At 43.9% G+C, this 20,398-nt stretch overlaps 1 protein-coding gene and 1 non-coding gene across 2 annotated transcripts in view; both read left to right on the plus strand.

The window, feature by feature from the left end:
- LOC126176134 (facilitated trehalose transporter Tret1-like) overlaps positions 1–20,054 on the plus strand; it is a 65,777-nt gene extending 45,723 nt beyond the window's left edge. The window contains exons 3-5 of the mRNA XM_049923272.1: positions 3,821–4,129; positions 8,667–8,775; positions 19,507–20,054. Of these exons, the coding sequence (XP_049779229.1) occupies positions 3,821–4,129; positions 8,667–8,775; positions 19,507–19,778 (690 nt within the window). The 3' untranslated portion in view covers positions 19,779–20,054. The remainder of the gene's footprint in view (positions 1–3,820; positions 4,130–8,666; positions 8,776–19,506) is intronic.
- Trnat-ugu (transfer RNA threonine (anticodon UGU)) lies at positions 1,352–1,426 on the plus strand. The gene has a single exon. It is a non-coding gene; the product is annotated as a tRNA-Thr (tRNA).
- Positions 20,055–20,398: the final 344 nt, after the last annotated feature.

Consider the following 20,398-nt stretch of genomic DNA (forward strand, 5'->3'; position numbering starts at 1 on the left):
GGTGTAGCAAAGCTAATGCAGTGAGCGTTCAGCTACGATCTACTCTCTTCTGCAAGAAGGAAGTCAGTACCAAGACTAAGTTATCTGTGCACCGTTCAATCTTTCGACCAACTTTGTTGTAGGAGAGCGAAAGCTGGGTGGATTCAGGTTACCTTATCAACAAGGTTGAAGTTACGGATATGAAAGTAGCTAGGATGATTGCAGGTACTAGTAGATGGGAACAATGGCAGGAGGGTGTCCACAATGAGGAAATCAAAGAAAAACTGGGAATGAACTCTTTAGATGTAGCAGTCAGGGCGAACAGGCTTAGATGGTGGGGTCATGTTACACGCATGGGAGAAGCAAGGTTACCCAAGAGACTCATGGATTCAGCAGTAGAGGGTAGGAGGAGTCGGGGCAGACCGAGGAGAAGGTACCTGAATTCGGTTAAGAATGATTTTGAAGCAATAGGTTTAACATCAGAAGAGGCACCAATGTTAGCACAGAATAGGGGATCATGGAGGAACTGTATAAGGGGGGCTATGCTCCAGACTGAACGCTGAAAGGCATAATCAGTCTTAAATGATGATGATGATGTCATATAAATTAAATAATGAGACCAGGAATGAAAAAAATATGGGTTAAAATTCGAGCTGTCGCCTCGTCCACGACCTGCTAGCCGCGCACGAACGCTAACCACGTGACCACAAGGAATTCTTACGGTGGGCACCTTTGCACACATACATGATTCACATAATAGCCTCATAAACCTTCTCTTGTGATTTTTTCTGAATTGCTAGAGTAATGCACCTTACGGCCTTCACTTTATCTTGTTTTAATGGTCTATTAAAGGTGTTTGAAAAAAATCCTTGATCCCAATGTCATGGCCTCCCCTTACGAGTACTGCATTTACAGTGGAATAATTAGAATCTATATATGACGGTAGTATCTGTTCCCGAAAGAACAGTTACCGTGGATGACCATGCAGCTTTGCTAGAAATGAAATGATAATTAAATGGACACCCTAGCTGCAAACAGGCATTGATGTACTTCATTGGGGACATGTTGAAAATGTGTGCCCCCACCGGGGCAAAGCTGCATGGTCATCCACGGTAACTGTTCTTTCGGGAACAGATACTACCGTCATATATAGTTAAAATATGGCTTCCCGGCCATTGACCTTCTTGTGCGAATGCACACGCTACGCCCGAACTCGTACGGGACTTGGTAGATTAATCTGCCACGAGTAATGAGTATGATGGGCAAACATCTATTAGGCGCACTACGAATGTAGTGGTGTGCACATGTTGGGAATGTGGATCTCACGGGAAGCGTGCAAGGGATAAGTCCCTGCAGACGCACTTTCTTCTGTGCCCGCGGTGGCTCAGAGGGATAGAGCGTCTGCCATGTAAGCAGGAGATCCCGGGTTCGAGTCCCGGTCGGGGCTCACATTTTCAACATGTCCCCATGAAGTACATCAACGCCTGTTTACAGCTAGGGTGTCCATTTAATTATCATTTCAATTAGAATCTACCGTCATATTCCCATACAGTACAACGTCTGGTCTTTGTCACATCCAAATATCCCACAAATCTGCATACTGCAGACCAGCTGATTAAATGGAGACCGCAAAGAGATCCGTTTCAAACACTGTCAAGAACTGATATCGCGGTCTCACAAGAGTACACAGCATCTACGTTTCCTTCACAGAGATCACCCAACATCTGATACAGTTCACGTTTATTATACAGGGTCGTCCATTGATCGTGAGCGGGCCAAATATCTACAAAGAACAAAACTTGTCTAGCTTGAAGGGGGCAACCAAATGGTGCTGTGGTTGGCCCGCTAGATGGCACTGCCATAGATCAAACGGATATCAACAGTGTTTTTTAAAAAAATAGGAACCCCCATTTTTTATTACATATTCGTGTAGTACGTAAATAAATATGAATGTTTTAGTTGGACCACTTTTTTCGCTTTGTGATAGATGGCGCTGTAATAGTCACAAACATATGGCTCACAATTTTAGACGAACAGTTAGTAACAGGTAGGTTTTTTAAATTAAAATACAGAACGTAGGTACGTTTGAACATTTTATTTCGTATGTTCCAATGTGATACATGTACCTTCGTGAACGTATCATTTCTGAGAACGCATGCTGTTACAGCGTGATTACCTGTAAATACCACATTAATGCAATAAATGCTCAAAATGATGTCCGTCAACCTCAATGCATTTGGCAATACCTGTAATGTCATTCCTCTCAACATCGAGTAGTTCGCCATCCGTAATGTTCGCACATGCAATGACAATTCGCTGACGCATGGTGTCAGGCGTTTTCGGTGGATCACGATAGCAAATATCCTTCACCTTTCTCCACAGAAAGAAATCCGGGGACGTCAGATCCGGTGAACGTGCGGGCCGTGGTATGGTGCTTCGACGACGAATCCACCTGTCATGAAATATGCTATTCAATACCGCTTCAACCGCACGCGAACTATGTGCCGGACATCCATCATGTTGGAAGTACATCGCCATTCTGTCATGCCGTGAAGCATCTTGTAGTAACATCGGTAGAACATTACGTAGGAAATCAGCATACATTGCACCATTTAGATTGCCATCGATAAAATGGGGGCCAATTATCCTTCCTCCCATAATGCTGCACCATACATTAACCCGCCAAGGTAGCTGATGTTCATAGTTCCACTTGTCGCAGCCATCGTGGATTTTCCGTTGCCCGATAGTGCATATTATGCCGGTTTACCTTACCGCTGTTGGTGAATGACGCTTCGTCGCTGAATAGAACACGTGCAAAAAATCTGTCATCGTCCCGTAATTTCACTTTTGCCCAGAGGCAGAACTGTACACGACGTTCAAAGTCGTCGCCATGCAGTTCCTGGTGCATAGAGATATGGTACGGGTAATGTAACATTCTCAACACCGACGCGCAATTTGTCTGCTACTGATGTGCGGATTAGCCGCGACAGCAGCTAAAACACCTACTTGGGCATCATCATTTGTTGCAGGTCGTGGTTGACGTTTCACATGTGGCTGAACACTTCCTGTTTCCTTAAATAACGTAACTATCTGGCGAACGGTCCGGACATTTGGACGATGTCATCCAGGACACCGAGCAGCATACATAGAACACGCCCGTTGGGCATTTTGATCACAATAGCCATATATGAACACGATCTCGACCTTTTCCGCAATTAGTAAACGGTCCATTTTAACACGGGAAATGTATCAGGAAGCAAATACCGTCCGCACTGGCGGAATGTTACGCGATACCACGTAGTTATGCGTTTGTGGCTATTACAGCGCCATCTATCACAAAGGGAAAAAAGTGGACCAACTAAAACATTCATATTTCTTTACATACTACACGAATATGTAATAGAAAATGGGGGTTCCTATTTAAAAAACGCAGTTGATATTCGTTTGACCTATGGCAGCGCCATCTAGCGGGCTAACCATAGCGCCATTTGGTTACCCCCTTCAAGGTAGACAAGTTTCGTTCTTTGTAGTTTTTTCGTTTGACGCCTATTTCGTGAGATATTTGTCCCGGTCACCATCAATGGACCACCCTGTATACCCTACCAGGCCTGGTGGCAATACTAAAACACCAACAACTCCAACGCGCTATGCTGGCCGTTCTACCTGTAATAGAGAATTGCAGCTCAAATCATTTACATATTCGCCATCGGTGTGTACGTGTACAATGTTCCAATGACGTCAGAGCACGTCTTCCGGGTGCTGCACATTTTTTGTGAGGAAGCGTGTATTTATAGATTAACGAACATCCTTACCTCAAAAGACGCAATACTGCTGTTCGCAGAAAGCTGTGGAGGACTCCAAGGTGAACGAGGCGTCGGTGTTAGACCTCTTCCGGTCGCGCCGCTGCCGCCGTGCGCTGGCCATCTCGCTGGGCGTGGTGTGCGCCGAGCAGCTGGCGGGCATCAACGCGGTGCTCTTCTACACGCAGAGCATCTTCATCGCGGCGGGCGGCGCCGTCAGCGACAGGGTGGCTCCCATCATCATCAACGGCATCATGCTGGTGGAGGCGTGCATCGTGCCCTTCCTGGTGGATCGCGTCGGCCGCAGATTCCTGCTGATCTTCTCTTCCAGCGGCATGTCTTTCGCTCTGGTGAGTCCACGGAGGAAAAGCTTGGTGGCCTGTGTACCGCTCGGAGGACGTGGAGAGAAACAAGCAGTAAGATGAAAGTCTGGATCATATCGCGACCCCTGCGCATATACTGTAACTGGTGGCACGCCGCCTGCTAAAAACAAGCGTTTTGATTCACGTCTGTTTCTGGCACAACACAGTGTTAACTTTTCAGAAAAGTCCAAAGTGTATACTCCGCCTCCGCCTGCGCCGCCGCTGGGTTGGGGGTCGGGACAAAAGGCATCACTTTTGTTACCAGAGGGTCTGTGGCGAGTCGTTCTCCGATTAGGTGCCTCCACTGCAAGTTGTTTTGGATCACTCGAAATAACTTCTCGATAGCCGCACTTTATTTGATTGGTTGGTTCGAGAGAGGGGACCAAACTTCGAGATCATCATTCTAATCGGATTAGGGAAGGATGGGGAAGGGAATCGGCCCTGCTCTTTCAAAGGAACCATCCCAGCATTTATCTGAAGCGATTTAGGGAAGTCACGGAAAACCTTAATCAGGATGGCAGGGAGCGGGTTTTTAGCCGTCGTCCTCCCGAATGCGAGTCCAATGTGCTAACCGCTGTGCCACCTCACCCGGTACACTTTATTTCTGTATTTACGAGGGCTATTCGTAAAGTAAAGAACGACAGGTCGCGAAATGGAAACCATGGTGAAAATCAAAACTGTTTTATTTGTAACGGTTAGCTACACCTTCCACCTACTTCACAGTCGCTGCTGAGACTTAGACATCTGTCATATCGTTGTACTAACTTTTCAATTCCCTTGCCGTAGAAGACAGCCGCCAGTGCTTTTCGACAATTTTCTACTCTGGACTGCAGCTCGTTGTCTGTGTCAAAATATTGTCTTCATAGTGGTTCCTTGAGCAGAGATGAACCTCAGGGGTAGCCAATTCAGGCTGTATTGTGGGTGATCAAACACTTCCCATCGAAGACGCTGCAGGAGCATCTTCATTGCCCCTGCACAGTGCGGCCGAGAATTGTAGTGTAGAACGAACTGCATGACAGCTATGTTATGTGGATTGCATAGCTTCAGGCGAAATCATTCGCCAGGCCCTCATACTTGGCGGGAAACGCTAATTTCTAGTCATCTTTACGTTCTCACTGTGAGCTCAGAATTGAAAAGAGCGACATGATGCGATCGACGGGCGTATCAGACACAGTTCCCAACACATCTGTGCAAAGCTTCATCAGATTTTCACTCTATTTTCCATTTCGTGACCGATCGTTCCTTACTTTCCTAATAACCCTTGTATTTTTTCATACGTAGATTCAACGCCGAAGGCCCATTATCAGCGTTCAACACTAGCTATCATCGTATCCCCAAATCAAATTCCTGTCTGATCACTGACCAGATATTTAAACTTTCCATCGTTGACTGGTCTACGGAAAACGCAGTCATGTGACTTAGTCAGGAAAAAGGAAACTGCCTCAGAAAACTGCCTCAGACAGCAGTTCCGATTTCAAATGCATGTAGTCTCATTATCAGATGCAAGCTACCTGTTCGCAACACAGACATACAGTAAAACAGTGCCGTACGTAATACACTTACATTATTTGCGAAATATTCCGTCGCTAAATAGAGGAACATAGACATATTAAAATCATAAATACATAGTATTGATTTTCCACAATAATATTTATTTAGTAGTTCGTTTTGAACCGCCTTGCACCGTTCTAGGCATCGTCAGGTAACTTAACACTAAACAGATGGTCCACACAATATCAGCAAGAGCTCATAGGTGTATAAAGATTGTTTGCCAAAGACCTCTGGTATCGTAGGACTCTATATCGACAGAAAAACACAAGTATAATATAATTTCCGAAGATCCTCTGAACAAGTGAACCTTATGGTAGTTCATATTCAAACATTGGAATTATATTAGCTAGGTGCTACTTTAGTAAGGGTGAATAAAGAAACAGTGTTTGACCATTAAGGACTAGGACAGGATTTTTTGACTAGTGCTTATTATTAGCCAAAATATCGAGTAATGTTAGTTGTCTGCCTTTATTTCCTTTGTGGAGAACATCACATTTAATATCACAAGTACACTACAACTCGTGTGTGTGCTAAAAAATTTATTGACATCTTCCGATCGTGAATTCTGTCACTAAAGTACGTCAAGAGCCTTCACCTCCTATTTTTGTGAATCTTATGTGTAAACATATTTACTAACGTCATCAAGGTATTCTGAAAGATGCAAATTATATATTGCCAGTTACTACATATATTTGTAATTTTGTACATTTAATATTAGTCTAGGGATCGACATGTCAGTCTCACAACAGAAAGAGATCGTTGAATTTATTGGCAGACACGTAATTAATCTGTTAATACACTCCTGGAAATGGAAAAAAGAACACATTGACACCGGTGTGTCAGACCCACCATACTTGCTCCGGACACTGCGAGAGGGCTGTACAAGCAATGATCACACGCACGGCACAGCGGACACACCAGGAACCGCGGTGTTGGCCGTCGAATGGCGCTAGCTGTGCAGCATTTGTGCACCGCCGCCGTCAGTGTCAGCCAGTTTGCCGTGGCATACGGAGCTCCATCGCAGTCTTTAACACTGGTAGCATGCCGCGACAGCGTGGACGTGAACCGTATGTGCAGTTGACGGACTTTGAGCGAGGGCGTATAGTGGGCATGCGGGAGGCCGGGTGGACGTACCGCCGAATTGCTCAACACGTGGGGCGTGAGGTCTCCACAGTACATCGATGTTGTCGCCAGTGGTCGGCGGAAGGTGCACGTGCCCGTCGACCTGGGACCGGACCGCAGCGACGCACGGATGCACGCCAAGACCGTAGGATCCTACGCAGTGCCGTAGGGGACCGCACCGCCACTTCCCAGCAAATTAGGGACACTGTTGCTCCTGGGGTATCGGCGAGGACCATTCGCAACCGTCTCCATGAAGCTGGGCTACGGTCCCGCACACCGTTAGGCCGTCTTCCGCTCACGCCCCAACATTGTGCAGCCCGCCTCCAGTGGTGTCGCGACAGGCGTGAATGGAGGGACGAATGACGAATGGAGACGTGTCGTCTTCAGCGATGAGAGTCGCTTCTGCCTTGGTGCCAATGATGGTCGTATGCGTGTTTGGCGCCGTGCAGGTGAGCGCCACAATCAGGACTGCATACGACCGAGGCACACAGGGCCAACACCCGGCATCATGGTGTGGGGAGCGATCTCCTACACTGGCCGTACACCACTGGTGATCGTCGAGGGGACACTGAATAGTGCACGGTACATCCAAACCGTCATCGAACCCATCGTTCTACCATTCCTAGACCGGCAAGGGAACTTGCTGTTCCAACAGGACAATGCACGTCCGCATGTATCCCGTGCCACCCAACGTGCTCTAGAAGGTGTAAGTCAACTACCCTGGCCAGCAAGATCTCCGGATCTGTCCCCCATTGAGCATGTTTGGGACTGGATGAAGCGTCGTCTCACGCGGTCTGCACGTCCAGCACGAACGCTGGTCCTGTGGTTCTGTCAGTGTGATCATGTGATGTATCTGACCCCAGGAATGTGTCAATAAAGTTTCCCCTTCCTGGGACAATGAATTCACGGTGTTCTTATTTCAATTTCCAGGAGTGTATTATGTATTGCAACAGCTTGTGAGCAAGGTGTGGGAAGGTCGGGTAGCATCGGACATGTAAGGTTTTGCGAAATCATATTTTCTGTAGGTTGTACATTGTTCACACTAAACAATACTATAATATGTTACTTAAGACAGGACAAAAATCGATGTCATAAGGATATTCACTCTAAGAATAAGATTTATTGGCAGAACACTAAGAAAATGCAACAAGTCTACTAAAGAAACTACCTACACAACGCTTCTGTAGTATTGCTGTGCGGAATCCGCATCAGGTAGCATCGACTTAAAAGAAGAGGAGCTCCTATTGAGCCAAAATGGGAGAGAGAGTGCGATGGACATGATAAGTGAATTAACTGGGTTGGCAGTCGTTAAAATAAAGGCTTTTTACTTTGCGGTGAGATCTTTTCACGAAATTTCAATCACCAACTTTCGCGCTAGACGGCCGAACATCAGATGCGATCTCCCGGCCAGTAACGCCATACGATCATTTCATTTCCCCTTGTCGCGAAAACATTTTGTTGACTCCCACTTATATAGAGAGAAATGATCATCGTATTAAAATAATAGAGGTCAGAATTCGCTCGAAAAGATTTAAGTGTTCGTTTTTTCACGCGCTGTTACAGGTTGGAAGAGTAGTGAATAGTAGAAGGTGGTTCAACGAACCCTCTGTCTGGCAACTAAGTGTGAGATGCAGTGCAGTCACGTAGATGTAGATGTAGATATGCTTCAACTCCCTAGTGAAAGGGTTTCTTTTGTTTTCCAGTTGGTGTACCACAGTTTTAACCTGTAAGGTTATGTGTCCCAGTCACAAATGATGTGCTGGACAATCGTACTTAAAAGTAGCGAGAGGCAAGAATCAGATGCTATTATAACGCAACTGTTTAAAATGTGTGGACATTGTCGATGTTGCAGCTGTGCCTGGGCGTCTACTTCTACCTCCGTGAGACCGGGAAGTACGTAGGCAACATCGGATGGGTTCCCGTTGTCTCTCTGATTCTCTACATCGTCGTCTATACGCCAGGTAAGCTTCTTACACTTCATTTAAGACTAGCTTCATATATGATGAATTTCATTCTGAGACAGAAGGGCTTGCATCACTTATAGGGGACAAGACACAGATAAACTAATCAAGAAGTTCAGTTCAGTTTAAATAGCAAATTTATGCCATTTGTTACTTCATGGAGTTATCTGTTGGGGCAGTGCAAAGATAATAGTGGAAAGTAGATAACCACACTTGCAGCAGAAGCATCTTCCAGCATCTCAGAATTCTGATACTCGGTCCCCAGTACTTTTATACGTTAATGGAATTTGGTACTGATAATACCAATCGCAGCTGAGTGGCCTGTTATGCGGTTGTGACCACTGAGGGCTACGGCGGGATGAAGCCTCTCCGTCGTTTCTAGGTCCCCGGTTTAATACATACACACATACAGACAATCACAGCTGAAATGTTCGCTAATATAAGATACAAAAATAATTTTGGTTCAGACTTTGCCACCTTATCAAGCTCAGAGCTGAGTTATGTACTCTGATGTAAATATCTTCAGCTATTTCCGATCTAACAAAAACGAAAAAATTAGGAATCTCTGCCAGTTTTAAGGGGCCCCAGAACGCCCTATACTTGCAATGTTAAAATAACGCTTATAAATTACATCTTTCCTCACAAAGTATTTGAGGTACGAAGTTGAACTTTTTACAGATTATTTATTGGAATATGGGCTACAACTTAACACAGGGATTTTACAAAATTTTAGTTCAGTTATTAAAGATGATTTTTTTTCAATTGTAATGAAAATTCATAACATTTTTTTGCAATTTTTTATTTATATATTCAAAAATATACAGTTTTTTGGAAAAAGGCTGAGTTAAATTATACAGAAGGTACTGTGTAACATTTACTGAAAGTTTGAAACAAATCCTTAGAAAACATGTAATTAGTATGAGAAAATAAAAGTTTTGGGAATCGAGCGACAAAGATTGGATTAACTTTTTAGTGCATTCCAGGTCCATAGGATGGATTATCTTCATCCTCTGCAAACTCCTCCTCCAGCTTTCTCTTGTTCCTCCTCCTGTTTACTCTTGCTTGTATTTCTAGACTCTTTACAGCCCTGTCTGCAGCCCGAAGGCGTTCCTTGTCTAAAGCAAGCATCACTCGTACCATGTTAGAACCCATCTTCATTCCCATATTTCTAAATACCTTGCACCTTACAATGTTGCCATCATTGAAAGTCGCAACAGCATCATACACACCAAAGTGAAGTGTTTCCATTCCAACTAATACAGTCTTGGGGATTCTCGACCATATAACACTATTTACACTTTCATTGGGGTTTTGAGTTTTTCCGTGAATACACTTTTTCAACAGTTCAGGTGCTGCTAAGTCTCTGAAAATAGGTTTAGCCACAACACATACTGTATCTCACATCACTAAAATGTACCTGATGAACACGGACGTTAATAATAACACCATTTGACAGCAGTTTAACAGCGCCACAATGGGTCACGCCCATGTAGAACACATTTCAAAAAAAATTTAAAAATAGTTGTAGTCTTCGGAATTGAATAAATTATATATCTATTAAAAGGTAATAGTCTGCAGATTCAGAAAACGCAAAAAAGTAAAAATTGAACTTTTCATGATTTTGAGCCTTTCCGGAGCCCCTTAAAGAAAATTTAAAATGTACTCATTCTACAAATGTATTCATTCTACAAATTGTCCGATTATTCAGATTCAGTAACTGAAACTGCTATTAGCTGTATTGCAATTCCCAGTGTGCATTAAAAAATCTGTGCGACAAGTAGTAGTATATTGTGAATAAACCTTCGTTGTCACAGATGTAATTGTTTTCTTCAAACATACAATATCCTCATGCAAGTATGACGTTATCACTAGAAGTCTATCATCAGCTATTTATTACAATTGAAGAAACGTCAACCATTTTTTTTCAAAATAGCAACTTCACTATACTACTAGTCACATTTCACCGGTGTAAATACAAACAGTATTACTCAATACCCGTAAGGTTAATGTTAATAATATGTACAGAATAACGTTCTAATAGTGTCTACGCTTCTGTTAATGTGTACCTTTACGCGTTCCACATCGCTGATGTTTCTGATGGGAACTGCCAAACACGATCAATGAATGAAGAAATGAATGTAGGGTGCTATTGGAAGAAAGAAGTATTGTATTTTGAAATTCACTGCAAAAATTTGAAAATATACAAAAACCTCATTTTGTGAAGCTATGGCGATAGTTGGATAGATAAAAAGAGAATTGACAGTAACATACAAGCAACAGAGATGAGGTTCTTGAGGTGAATGAAGCGCTACATAAGAAGAGACTTAATAAAAAAAAAATGAAAACGTTCGTAATGCGTTGAATGTACATGCTATTAGCGAGGAAATAATTGAATATAGAAATGTTGGAAACAACAACTGAATAAAAGGATAGATAAAAGACTACCCCAGAAAATTCTAAACTTTAACCGTACTGGGAGGAGAAGCATATGTCGAACAAGGAAAAGATGGACATAAACTTTGTGAAGATCGAATAGGCGGATGTCTAATTCTTGTATTTAATCCGACGACGGCAACTTTCACATACTTAAAGCACACCTTCACGTGGATTATTATTTTACAAAGTCAAATTCATGCACTATTCGCAATTACATAATACCAATACTGCATGAATTTGACTTTGTAAAATAATAATCCACGTGAAGGTGTGCTTTAAGTATGTGAAAGACTTATTTGGTGAAAGAAGTGAAAACTAAGAAAAGCCAAAACACAATTATGGCTATCATGTGCGTAGAAACTACCTTTAAACAGTTGTTTGTAATGTGAAAAGGGTAGGTGCAAAATATGTTAACAGGAAGTTCAGAATACGTGCAGATATGGTAGTAAGGCAGATAGACAACCCATATGGGAACTGCCAAAACTGTACACTGAAGAACCTATCTGTTGTCGGGGTCGTTACATTTTCAGTATGTGCTACACATCAACACAGGCGCTTCCAATTAGAGGCTCGTATTTGTTGTTTGGCCTCATTAACGTAACGATAAATGGTTAATAGTAGCCTATGAGCCAATATTGTCATTCAGTATCCAACCCTCTTCGAAGTGAACCTTTTACTATTTCACTTCACCAAAATACAAAACCATCTTCTCGGCCATCCAAGTATAAATTTGCCGTGGATTACCTAAATTGAGTACAGATAATTCTGAGATTGAAGTTAAGATCTTCTGGGTTGTTAGGTTCCGTCATATTTCTTCAAAAATCGATAATTCGACTCCTCTGCCGGAATCTCCTTCAGGATCTTGTGGTGTCCACTGCAGATTGGGCTCAATCTACAATGGACACTACATGGAAAACGTCGGCGACGAAGGCTGGAATTTGCACACCGCTAACTCAAGTAGACTCCCACTGAATGGCTACAGACGGTCTTTTCAGATGAATCTCCACTGGAGAGATGGCTGTTGGTGTGTGTGGCGCGAAACGTCAGAAAGCAAACACTCTGCAACCGTTATGACCTGGGGAATGTTTTCGTGGCAATCGCTGGGTGATCTTGTCATTCTGGAAGACGCAGTGGATCAACACAAGGTCGTGTCTATCCTTGGGGACCACGCCCACCTCCAAGTGCAGCATCTACCAGCACCATGATGGAACGTGTCACACAGTAGCAGTGGACGTGCGTGTTTTGAAGAGCGCCAGAATGAGTCTACCGTACTCTTCTGGTCGCAGACTCACCGCATTTAAAGTTAGGCGAGAATCTGTGGGACCACCTCGATTAGTCTGTTCGCGCCATGGATCCTCAACCGAAAATCGTAACGTAGCTGACCACGGCTCTAGAGACGGCATGACTCTACATAGGTGTCGGTGCCTTCCAGAATCTCATTGACTCTCTACCTGCACACCTCGTAACGGCCCGCTTTCCAAAAGACTGTTATTCAGCTTTCTGGCAGGTGGTCACGTTAATGTGACAGGACGGTATAGTTCCAATTCCAAAGGAAGGAGGGGCTGACAGGTGTGAATATTATCGAACTATCGGTTTAGTGAGTAGTGGTTACAAAATGAATAGTGGTTACAAAACACAGAAACGAATTCTTTACAGACGAATGGAGAAACTGGTAGAAGCCGACCTCGGGGAAGATCGTTTTGGGTTCTGGAGAAATGCGGAAACACGCGAGGCAATACTGACCCTACGACTCATCTTAGAAGAGATTAAGGAAAGACAAACCTACCTTTACAGCATTTCTAGATTCGGAAAAAGCTTTTGACAGTGTTGACTGGAATACACACTCTAAATTTCTGAACGTAGCAGGGGTAAAACACAGAGGGTGAAAAGTTAGTTGCAACTTGTACACAAATCAGGCGGCAGTTATAAAGAGTCGAAGTGCTTGTAAGACTAGCAATGGCAGAAAATTGAGTGAAGCAGGTTTGTAGCCTATCCCAATGTTATTCAGTCTGTACACTGAGCAAGCTGTGAAAGAAAGTAATGAGAAATTTAGAGACTGCATTAAATTTCGGGAAGAAATAAAAAGTTTGAGATTTGCCGATGACAATGTAATTATTTCACCAGAGACAGAAGAGTACTTGAAAGTGCAGCTACACGGAATGTACAGTGTCTTGAAAGGAGGAATTAAGATGAAGATCAACAAAAGCAAAGCAAGGTAATGGAATGTAGTCGAATTAAATCAGGTGATCCTGGAGGAATTAGAATACGAAATGAAACACTAGAAGTTATAGATCAGTTTTGTTATTTGAGCAGTAAAATAACGTATGACGGCCCAGGGGGAGAGGATATGACATGCAGAATGGCCATGACTAGAAACACTTTCCTGACGAAAATAAATTTGTTAACCTCGAATATAAATTTAAGTGTTAGGATGTATTTCCTGAAGGCATTTGTCTGGTGTGTTGCTTTGTACGGAAGTGAAGCGTGGACAATAAGCAGTGTGGAGAAGAAGAGAATAGAAGAGTTTGAAATGTGCTGCACAGAAGAGTGCTGGAGGTTATATGGGTAGATCGCGCGTGTGATAAGGAGGTACTGAGTAGAGTTCGGGGGGAAAAGATAATTGTGGTACAACGCAACTAAAATCTAAAAATAGAAATCGGTTGATGGCACATATTCCAAGACATTAAGGAACCTTCGAAATTTGTAGAGGGATACAAAGAGACGGGTGCTGCAAGCGGGTTCATATGGTTGCCGTAGATGTAGAGGCTTGCACAATATACAGGGTGAAAAGTATTTAAACCGACAAACTCTGGGAGGCTGTATGGGACATCAAAACAAATATTTTTCCCTGGTGTCTTTTTTTCCTTTAGGGAGTATTTAAACCGGTAGAGGAAGATGTCTCTGGCGGAAAATTAATTAAACCAGCAAACACTTTTCCATTTTATTATGACCAAGACACAACACATTAACACAGCCCAATTTCAATTACAGTAGATTTTAAAAAATGCCTCCATTGACACGTAAACAAAGGTTACACCGTCGGATCATGTTCTGTCTGACACGGTCAAAAACCCCAGGAGTATCCTGAATTGTTCCTGCTGCTGCTACTATCTGGGCAACCAGATCCTCTTCTGGTGCAACAAGAGTTGCGTAAACAGGGTTGCGCATCTCTCCCCACACAAATCAGTCAAGAGGTGACATATCTGGGGAACGAGTAGACCATGGTACAGGACCACCTCTGCCAATCCACGTTTCTGGGAACCGTCGGTCTAGGAATCGACGCACACGATTATTGAAATGTGCCGGCGCCCCGTCATGCTGGAACCACATGCGTTGTCTTGTAGGGAGCGGCACGTCTTCCAGCAATTCTGGCAATGCTCTGGCGAGAAAATTGTAATAGTGCCTGTCATTTAATGGTCTAGGTAGCAGATACGGCCCAATTAAACAGTCCTTAACAACACCGACCCACACATTAATGAAGAACCGCACTTGATGAGCGCTAGTAACTATGGCATATGGGTTATCCTCACTCCAAACATGAGAATTGTGCATCCTGAAGACTCCATCACGCTCGAACATTACTTCATCGGTAAACAAGAAAGAGGATGGAAATGTAGGATGCATTTCACACTGTTCCAGGTACCACTGCGAAAACTGTGCTCTGGGTGGATAATCAACTGGTTCCAGGTTATGGATACGCTGTTAGTGAAATGGACGTAACAACTGCTCTCGAAGGACAGTTCTTACGTTCATCTGATTTGTCCCCATGTTACGTGCAATTGCATAAGTGCTGTTGAAGGATCCCACTCCACATGCTGCAAGACAGCTTCCTCAGATTGCAACGTTCTTACCGTGCGGCGGCGTCCCTGTCCTGGTAATGTGCTAAATGACCGGTCTTACGCAGACTTTGGTACACAGCAGCAAAGGTCGTATGATGCGGGATACGGCGTTAGGATATTTTTGTTATTTATTTAGCGTAAGGCTAATACAGACGTATCATGAAATTAAATTACTTATACATATGTACATATTGACACACAAGAAACTTATGTTTGTCTTTATAACTGTATATCCAGTCCTTCAATCCAGTGCACTGCATCTGGAGTTGCTAGCAGGAAGTCCTCTTTGGCGCCGTGATAGGCTCGAATCCTGCATTCACTGACAATGTGGTGAACAGTCTGGTATGGAGCCCCGCAGTCACAAGCTGGATCAGGCAGTTTCTTCCACTTAAAGAGAGCATCCCTGCATCGCCCATGGCTGGTATGGATTCTGTTGAGAGTAGTCCAGGTCTTGCGTGGTAAGTCGAATCCACTTGGAAGTTTAGCACCTGAGAAGAAGCTATGCAGGTGCGCATCTGTCACTGCTTCCCACCGACCTTTCCATTCTTCAAGAGATTTGAAATTCTTAACAACCATGTCAGCAGCATCGCACAGAGTTGGATGGCGTGATTTCAGTCTCTTGCGATTTAAAAGTGGCAGGTCGCTATGCACGGGTAGGTTAGAATTCCTGGAGATCTTGTGGAATTCTCTCTTAAGGGCAGTACATCTGCGTAGATCAGGAGGCATTATACCGGTTAACAGTGGAATCCAATAAACTGGAGTAGATCTGATTGCGCCAGATATTATGCGCATTGTCTTATTTAGCTGGGTATCAACAAGCCTTGTATGATGACTGTTCATCCAAACAAGTGCACAATACTCAGCACTTGAGTACACCAAGCACAGAGCTGAAGATCGCAGGGTGGTTGCTGAAGATCCCCAAGTAGTTCCGCATAGCTTATGGAGGATATTGTTTCGAGTCCTCAGCTTTTGAGCTAAGTTAAGAAGGTGTTGTTTGAAGCATAGTGTACGATCCAGGATGACACCAAGATATTTTGGGTTCCAATTATGATGAAGAATTCTGCCTCCGAAACTTACTTCCAGTTTTACGTTCACCAACCGGTTATTTAGATGGAAGCAACACACTTCTGTTTTACTCACACTGGGTTGGAGTCTCCAGATTTTGAAGTAATTGTCTAATGCAGACAGATCATTGGCTAGAATCTCTTCTGTTGTCTTCATTTCCTGGTGTTTTACGGCTAGAGCCAGGTCATCGGCATAGCAGTATTTTCTGGACGAAGTGTCAGGTAGATCAGATAGATATAGGTTGAACAGTAAGGGTGAGAGAACTGATCCTTGAGGCAATCCGTTGCTCAGCTTCCTCTCCTTACTTATGTTGCTTCCACTGATTACCTGGAACTTCCGATCACTTAGCATGCTGTTAATCAGTCGAGCCATTGTTCTGCAGGGTATGATGCGGAGAAATTTGTAGCTAAGGCCTTCCCTCCACACAGTGTCGAAGGTGGCAGTTAGATCAACAAATGCCACATATGTTTTCTGCTTCATTTGGTATCCTGACTCTATGAAGGATGTGAGAGACAATACTTGGTCGCAGCAGCTACGCCCTGGTCTGAAGCCTGCCTGATCAACTGGAACGTTCTCCAAGATAGCGCTACTTATTCTGTTATATATTAGCCTTTCAAAAAGCTTGTAGCAGCAGCTGAGTAGGGAAATGGGGCGATAGTTTTCTACCTAGTTGCTGGGTTTGCCACGTTTCAGAACAGATATTATCTTCGCCTTTTTAAACTCTGCTGGAAGTTGACCAGTCAGCAGGATGTCAGTGAAGAATTCTGCCAGCCATTTCTTAGCTTTTCCTCCCATATGGATCAGGAATTCTGGATGGATACCATCGAATCCAGGTGCCTTAAGAGGTTTGAGGTCCTTCAGTCCAGAGTCAATGTCTGAAACTGTGAAGGGATGGGTATTCTCAGATGAGGGAGATGCCTTCTTTTTCAGGTCACGAAGCTGTCGTCTGATATGTCTTGTATGTTTCTTGTCAGGAGGTATTCTTGAGATAGTAATGATGTGGGAAGCAATTTGGTCTGGTGTTACTTCGGAATTTTTTCTGCATGCTGGTGCACTTCCTCCCAGTTTTCTCAGGAGACACCATGCCTTCCTGCTCGAGTGGGTAAAGTCCATATTTTCGACTGTTTCTGCCCATTTATGCCTCCGAGACATGTCCAAGCTGGACAATAGTTCCGTAGCTATCTCTGGGTCACCACTTTGCTGGAAGTGTTGGAACAGTGCCGGCCGCGGTGGTCTCGCGGTTAAGGCGCTCAGTCCGGAACCGCACGTCTGCTACGGTCGCAGGTTCGAATCCTGTCTCGGGCATGGATGTGTGTGATGTCCTTAGGTTAGTTAGGTTTAAGTAGTTCTAAGTTCTAGGTGACTGATGACCACAGATGTTAAGTCCCATAGTGCTCAGAGCCATTTGAACCATTTTTTTGTTGGTACAGTGTTTCACTTTCATCATTCCATCCTGGAACATATTCTTTTCGGTATCCGCTTGGCATACACTTTTTAGCTGTTGCTGTTACTGCACCAATGAAGCGTTGATAGTTATTATGTGATGGAGGTATCCATCGAATGGTCTTATCCAGTTCCGTTGAAAACTTCATCCAGTCAACTTTCTGGAAATTCCATCGAGCATGCGGAGTTGATCGTATGACAGGAACAGTGCAGCCAATTTGTATTATTACAGGTCTGTGTTGGCTGTGAGGAAAGGCATCTATCGCTTTCCTTGTGGTGTTGATGGGAAAACCAGTTTCGTTGCAGCTAACAAAGCATAAGTCAGGATTTGAATCCTTGTCCCAAGCACCTGATCTGAAAGTGCCTTGATCTTTGGCATCAAACACTAGATGAAGATTATTCTCTTCGATCCATTCTGCAAGCATGCTCCCATTTTCATCATTTTGAGAGTACTTCCAAAGTTCATAATGACTATTGAAGTCTCCTATGTAAATTGCAGGATGTTCCTATGTGTAGGACAAAATCGGGCCATGTTGTTTTGGGTGGTTTGTAAACATTTGTAATAGTAATGCCGTGCAATTGTATGACAACTGCATGTATATCTGCCTCCACACTTACAGAAATCAGTGAAGCTTCGTTTATGTTGTTACGGACATACGTAGCAATTCCATACACCATCATGGTAAGTTACACCAAGTGCAGAATATTCAGGAATTCGACCTCGGCTTCGGAATATTTCTTCGCTGGAAGCACGAGTTTCTTAAATGGCGACGACATCGATATTGTTGTCCGGTAAAAATTTTGACAGGTAGCCACACTTTGCCCTGCTAATGCTTTCGATATTCAGATGAAGGAGTCTGATAGTTGGTCCAATGTTTCTTGTTAATGAGCTCTGAAAAGAACTGTTTCTGCTATTTAGTTGATACGTCATTGCCAGGAGAACCTATGGATAGTCTGACTGCCTGTAATCACTGTTGCTCAATTAGAACCACCCAGGAGGCACGTGTAGGGTATTTTAAGGTTAAACCTACGGACGTGAGCAACGCTACCTCCCGATATTTTTGTTCATAAGCCCGCTGTGCAGCTCGTCCGTTGTGGTGCGCTGCGTAGTACGCACCAACCGTATCAGTGAGCTCACTGCAGGTGTATCGCTCCATTAGTAAACAGAGACAATGAACTACTACACTGGTGAACAGCATTTGCCTACAGCTGAAGAGCGTAATACGCCCTCTAACAACTTGAGATCGTAATAGGCGTTCAACAACTGAAGAGCGTAATACGGCCTCCACCGGTTTAAATAATCTTCATCGGAAAAAAAGACACTAGGGAGAAATATTTGTTTTGATGTCCCCTAGAACCTCCCAGAGTTTGTCGGTTTAAATACTTTTCACCCTGTAGAGTAGCGAGAAGAGCCTCATCAAAGCAATCTTCGGACTGAAGACCACAGTAACAACAACAGGGTACTTTCCTATCAACTTCGTGACAACCACAACATGAATCAAGTTGTGCAGTTTTTGCTAAAGCCACATTATTTCCCGTAACGCTTGGCAAATTTATATATGCCGATTAGTAGAATTGCAGACGATCATTGCTGGACATGTTTGAGAATTTTGTAATGAATAAATAGTGTGTACACCCAGAACAAGTATCTCCTCTTCCAGACGCCACCCCTCACCCCTTCCATGCCGCTATAATCTCAGTTTATAAAACACTGTGGATGTGGAATTTAGCCCAGGACATCAGCATACAGGTGGCTTAGGACCATACGTAGGCAAGTTCCTTCCCAACTTTGGTCATACAACAGAAATAAAAATCTCCTCGGGAACCAGGGTTGCTACTTTCTTCTCTCGCGTGGAATACTGTCGCATCATACCACGTTTTCAGCAGGAGCCACGGAAGTCTGATGTGTCTTTAATTTTTCTCTGACTATGCTGTGTGTCTGTTGCAGGTTACGGCTGTCTTCCTTACACGGTGACTGGCGAAGTCTTCCCGCCGAATGCAAAGTCCGTGGCGATGCCAATGGCCGCTTTCGTGACGTGGTTCACGTCCTTCCTGGTCACCAGATTCTTCGGGGACATCGTCGCCGTGGTTGGGAACTACGGCCCGTTTTTCGTCTTCTCCGGGTGCGCACTCCTCGCTTCGTTCTACGTGTACTTCGTGGTGCCCGAAACGAATGGGAAGACTTTAGAAGAAATACAGGATATGCTCGGCGAGGAATAATGTTGGTATAAGATGTGTGGTAACTAACACCACTATGAGAGCCAACGGTCCCACCATTAGATACCTGCACTGAGAAAGGAGAGGAATACGTTTGTTTTGCATTTTTGCAAATGTTTGGATGCAGAATGAGAAGGTGGCAACACTTCTTCTTAACTTGATTTGTCTATGAGGAGTCATCATGCAAACTGCGTGCATTAATGCATGCAACATTGAGATGCGGCGCTCGCTACTAAGAAATTAACTCCAGCGAATCATGTGTGTTACGTCTTTGAAGGTGAAAGGATCACGCTTTCGTGTGATCTACAACACAAAAATACTCAGGGAGCGGTATATCTGTTACGAAGTATGCACTGCACTTCGTGAAAACTGACGGCGTCCTTTTAACCAGTTTGAAGAATTAGAAAATAGGAGTAGAGGTTAGTCATCTAAAGACGCATAATTCGGTACATGAGTGCGACAGAGAGGAAGAGTCTCGTCTGGGGATGCTGAGCCACCATCTCTGGTGTTGACAGAGAGTGCGGACGTCCGCCTAGAGAAGCTGTATCGAGGCTCCTTCAGAACGAGTGTGGTGGCTATTGCGAGAACTAGCACACTACTGGCCGCACAAACACGCGCCATAC

The sequence above is a fragment of the Schistocerca cancellata genome, chromosome 3 (assembly GCF_023864275.1).
Source record: "Schistocerca cancellata isolate TAMUIC-IGC-003103 chromosome 3, iqSchCanc2.1, whole genome shotgun sequence".
Classification (NCBI taxonomy): domain Eukaryota; kingdom Metazoa; phylum Arthropoda; class Insecta; order Orthoptera; family Acrididae; genus Schistocerca; species Schistocerca cancellata.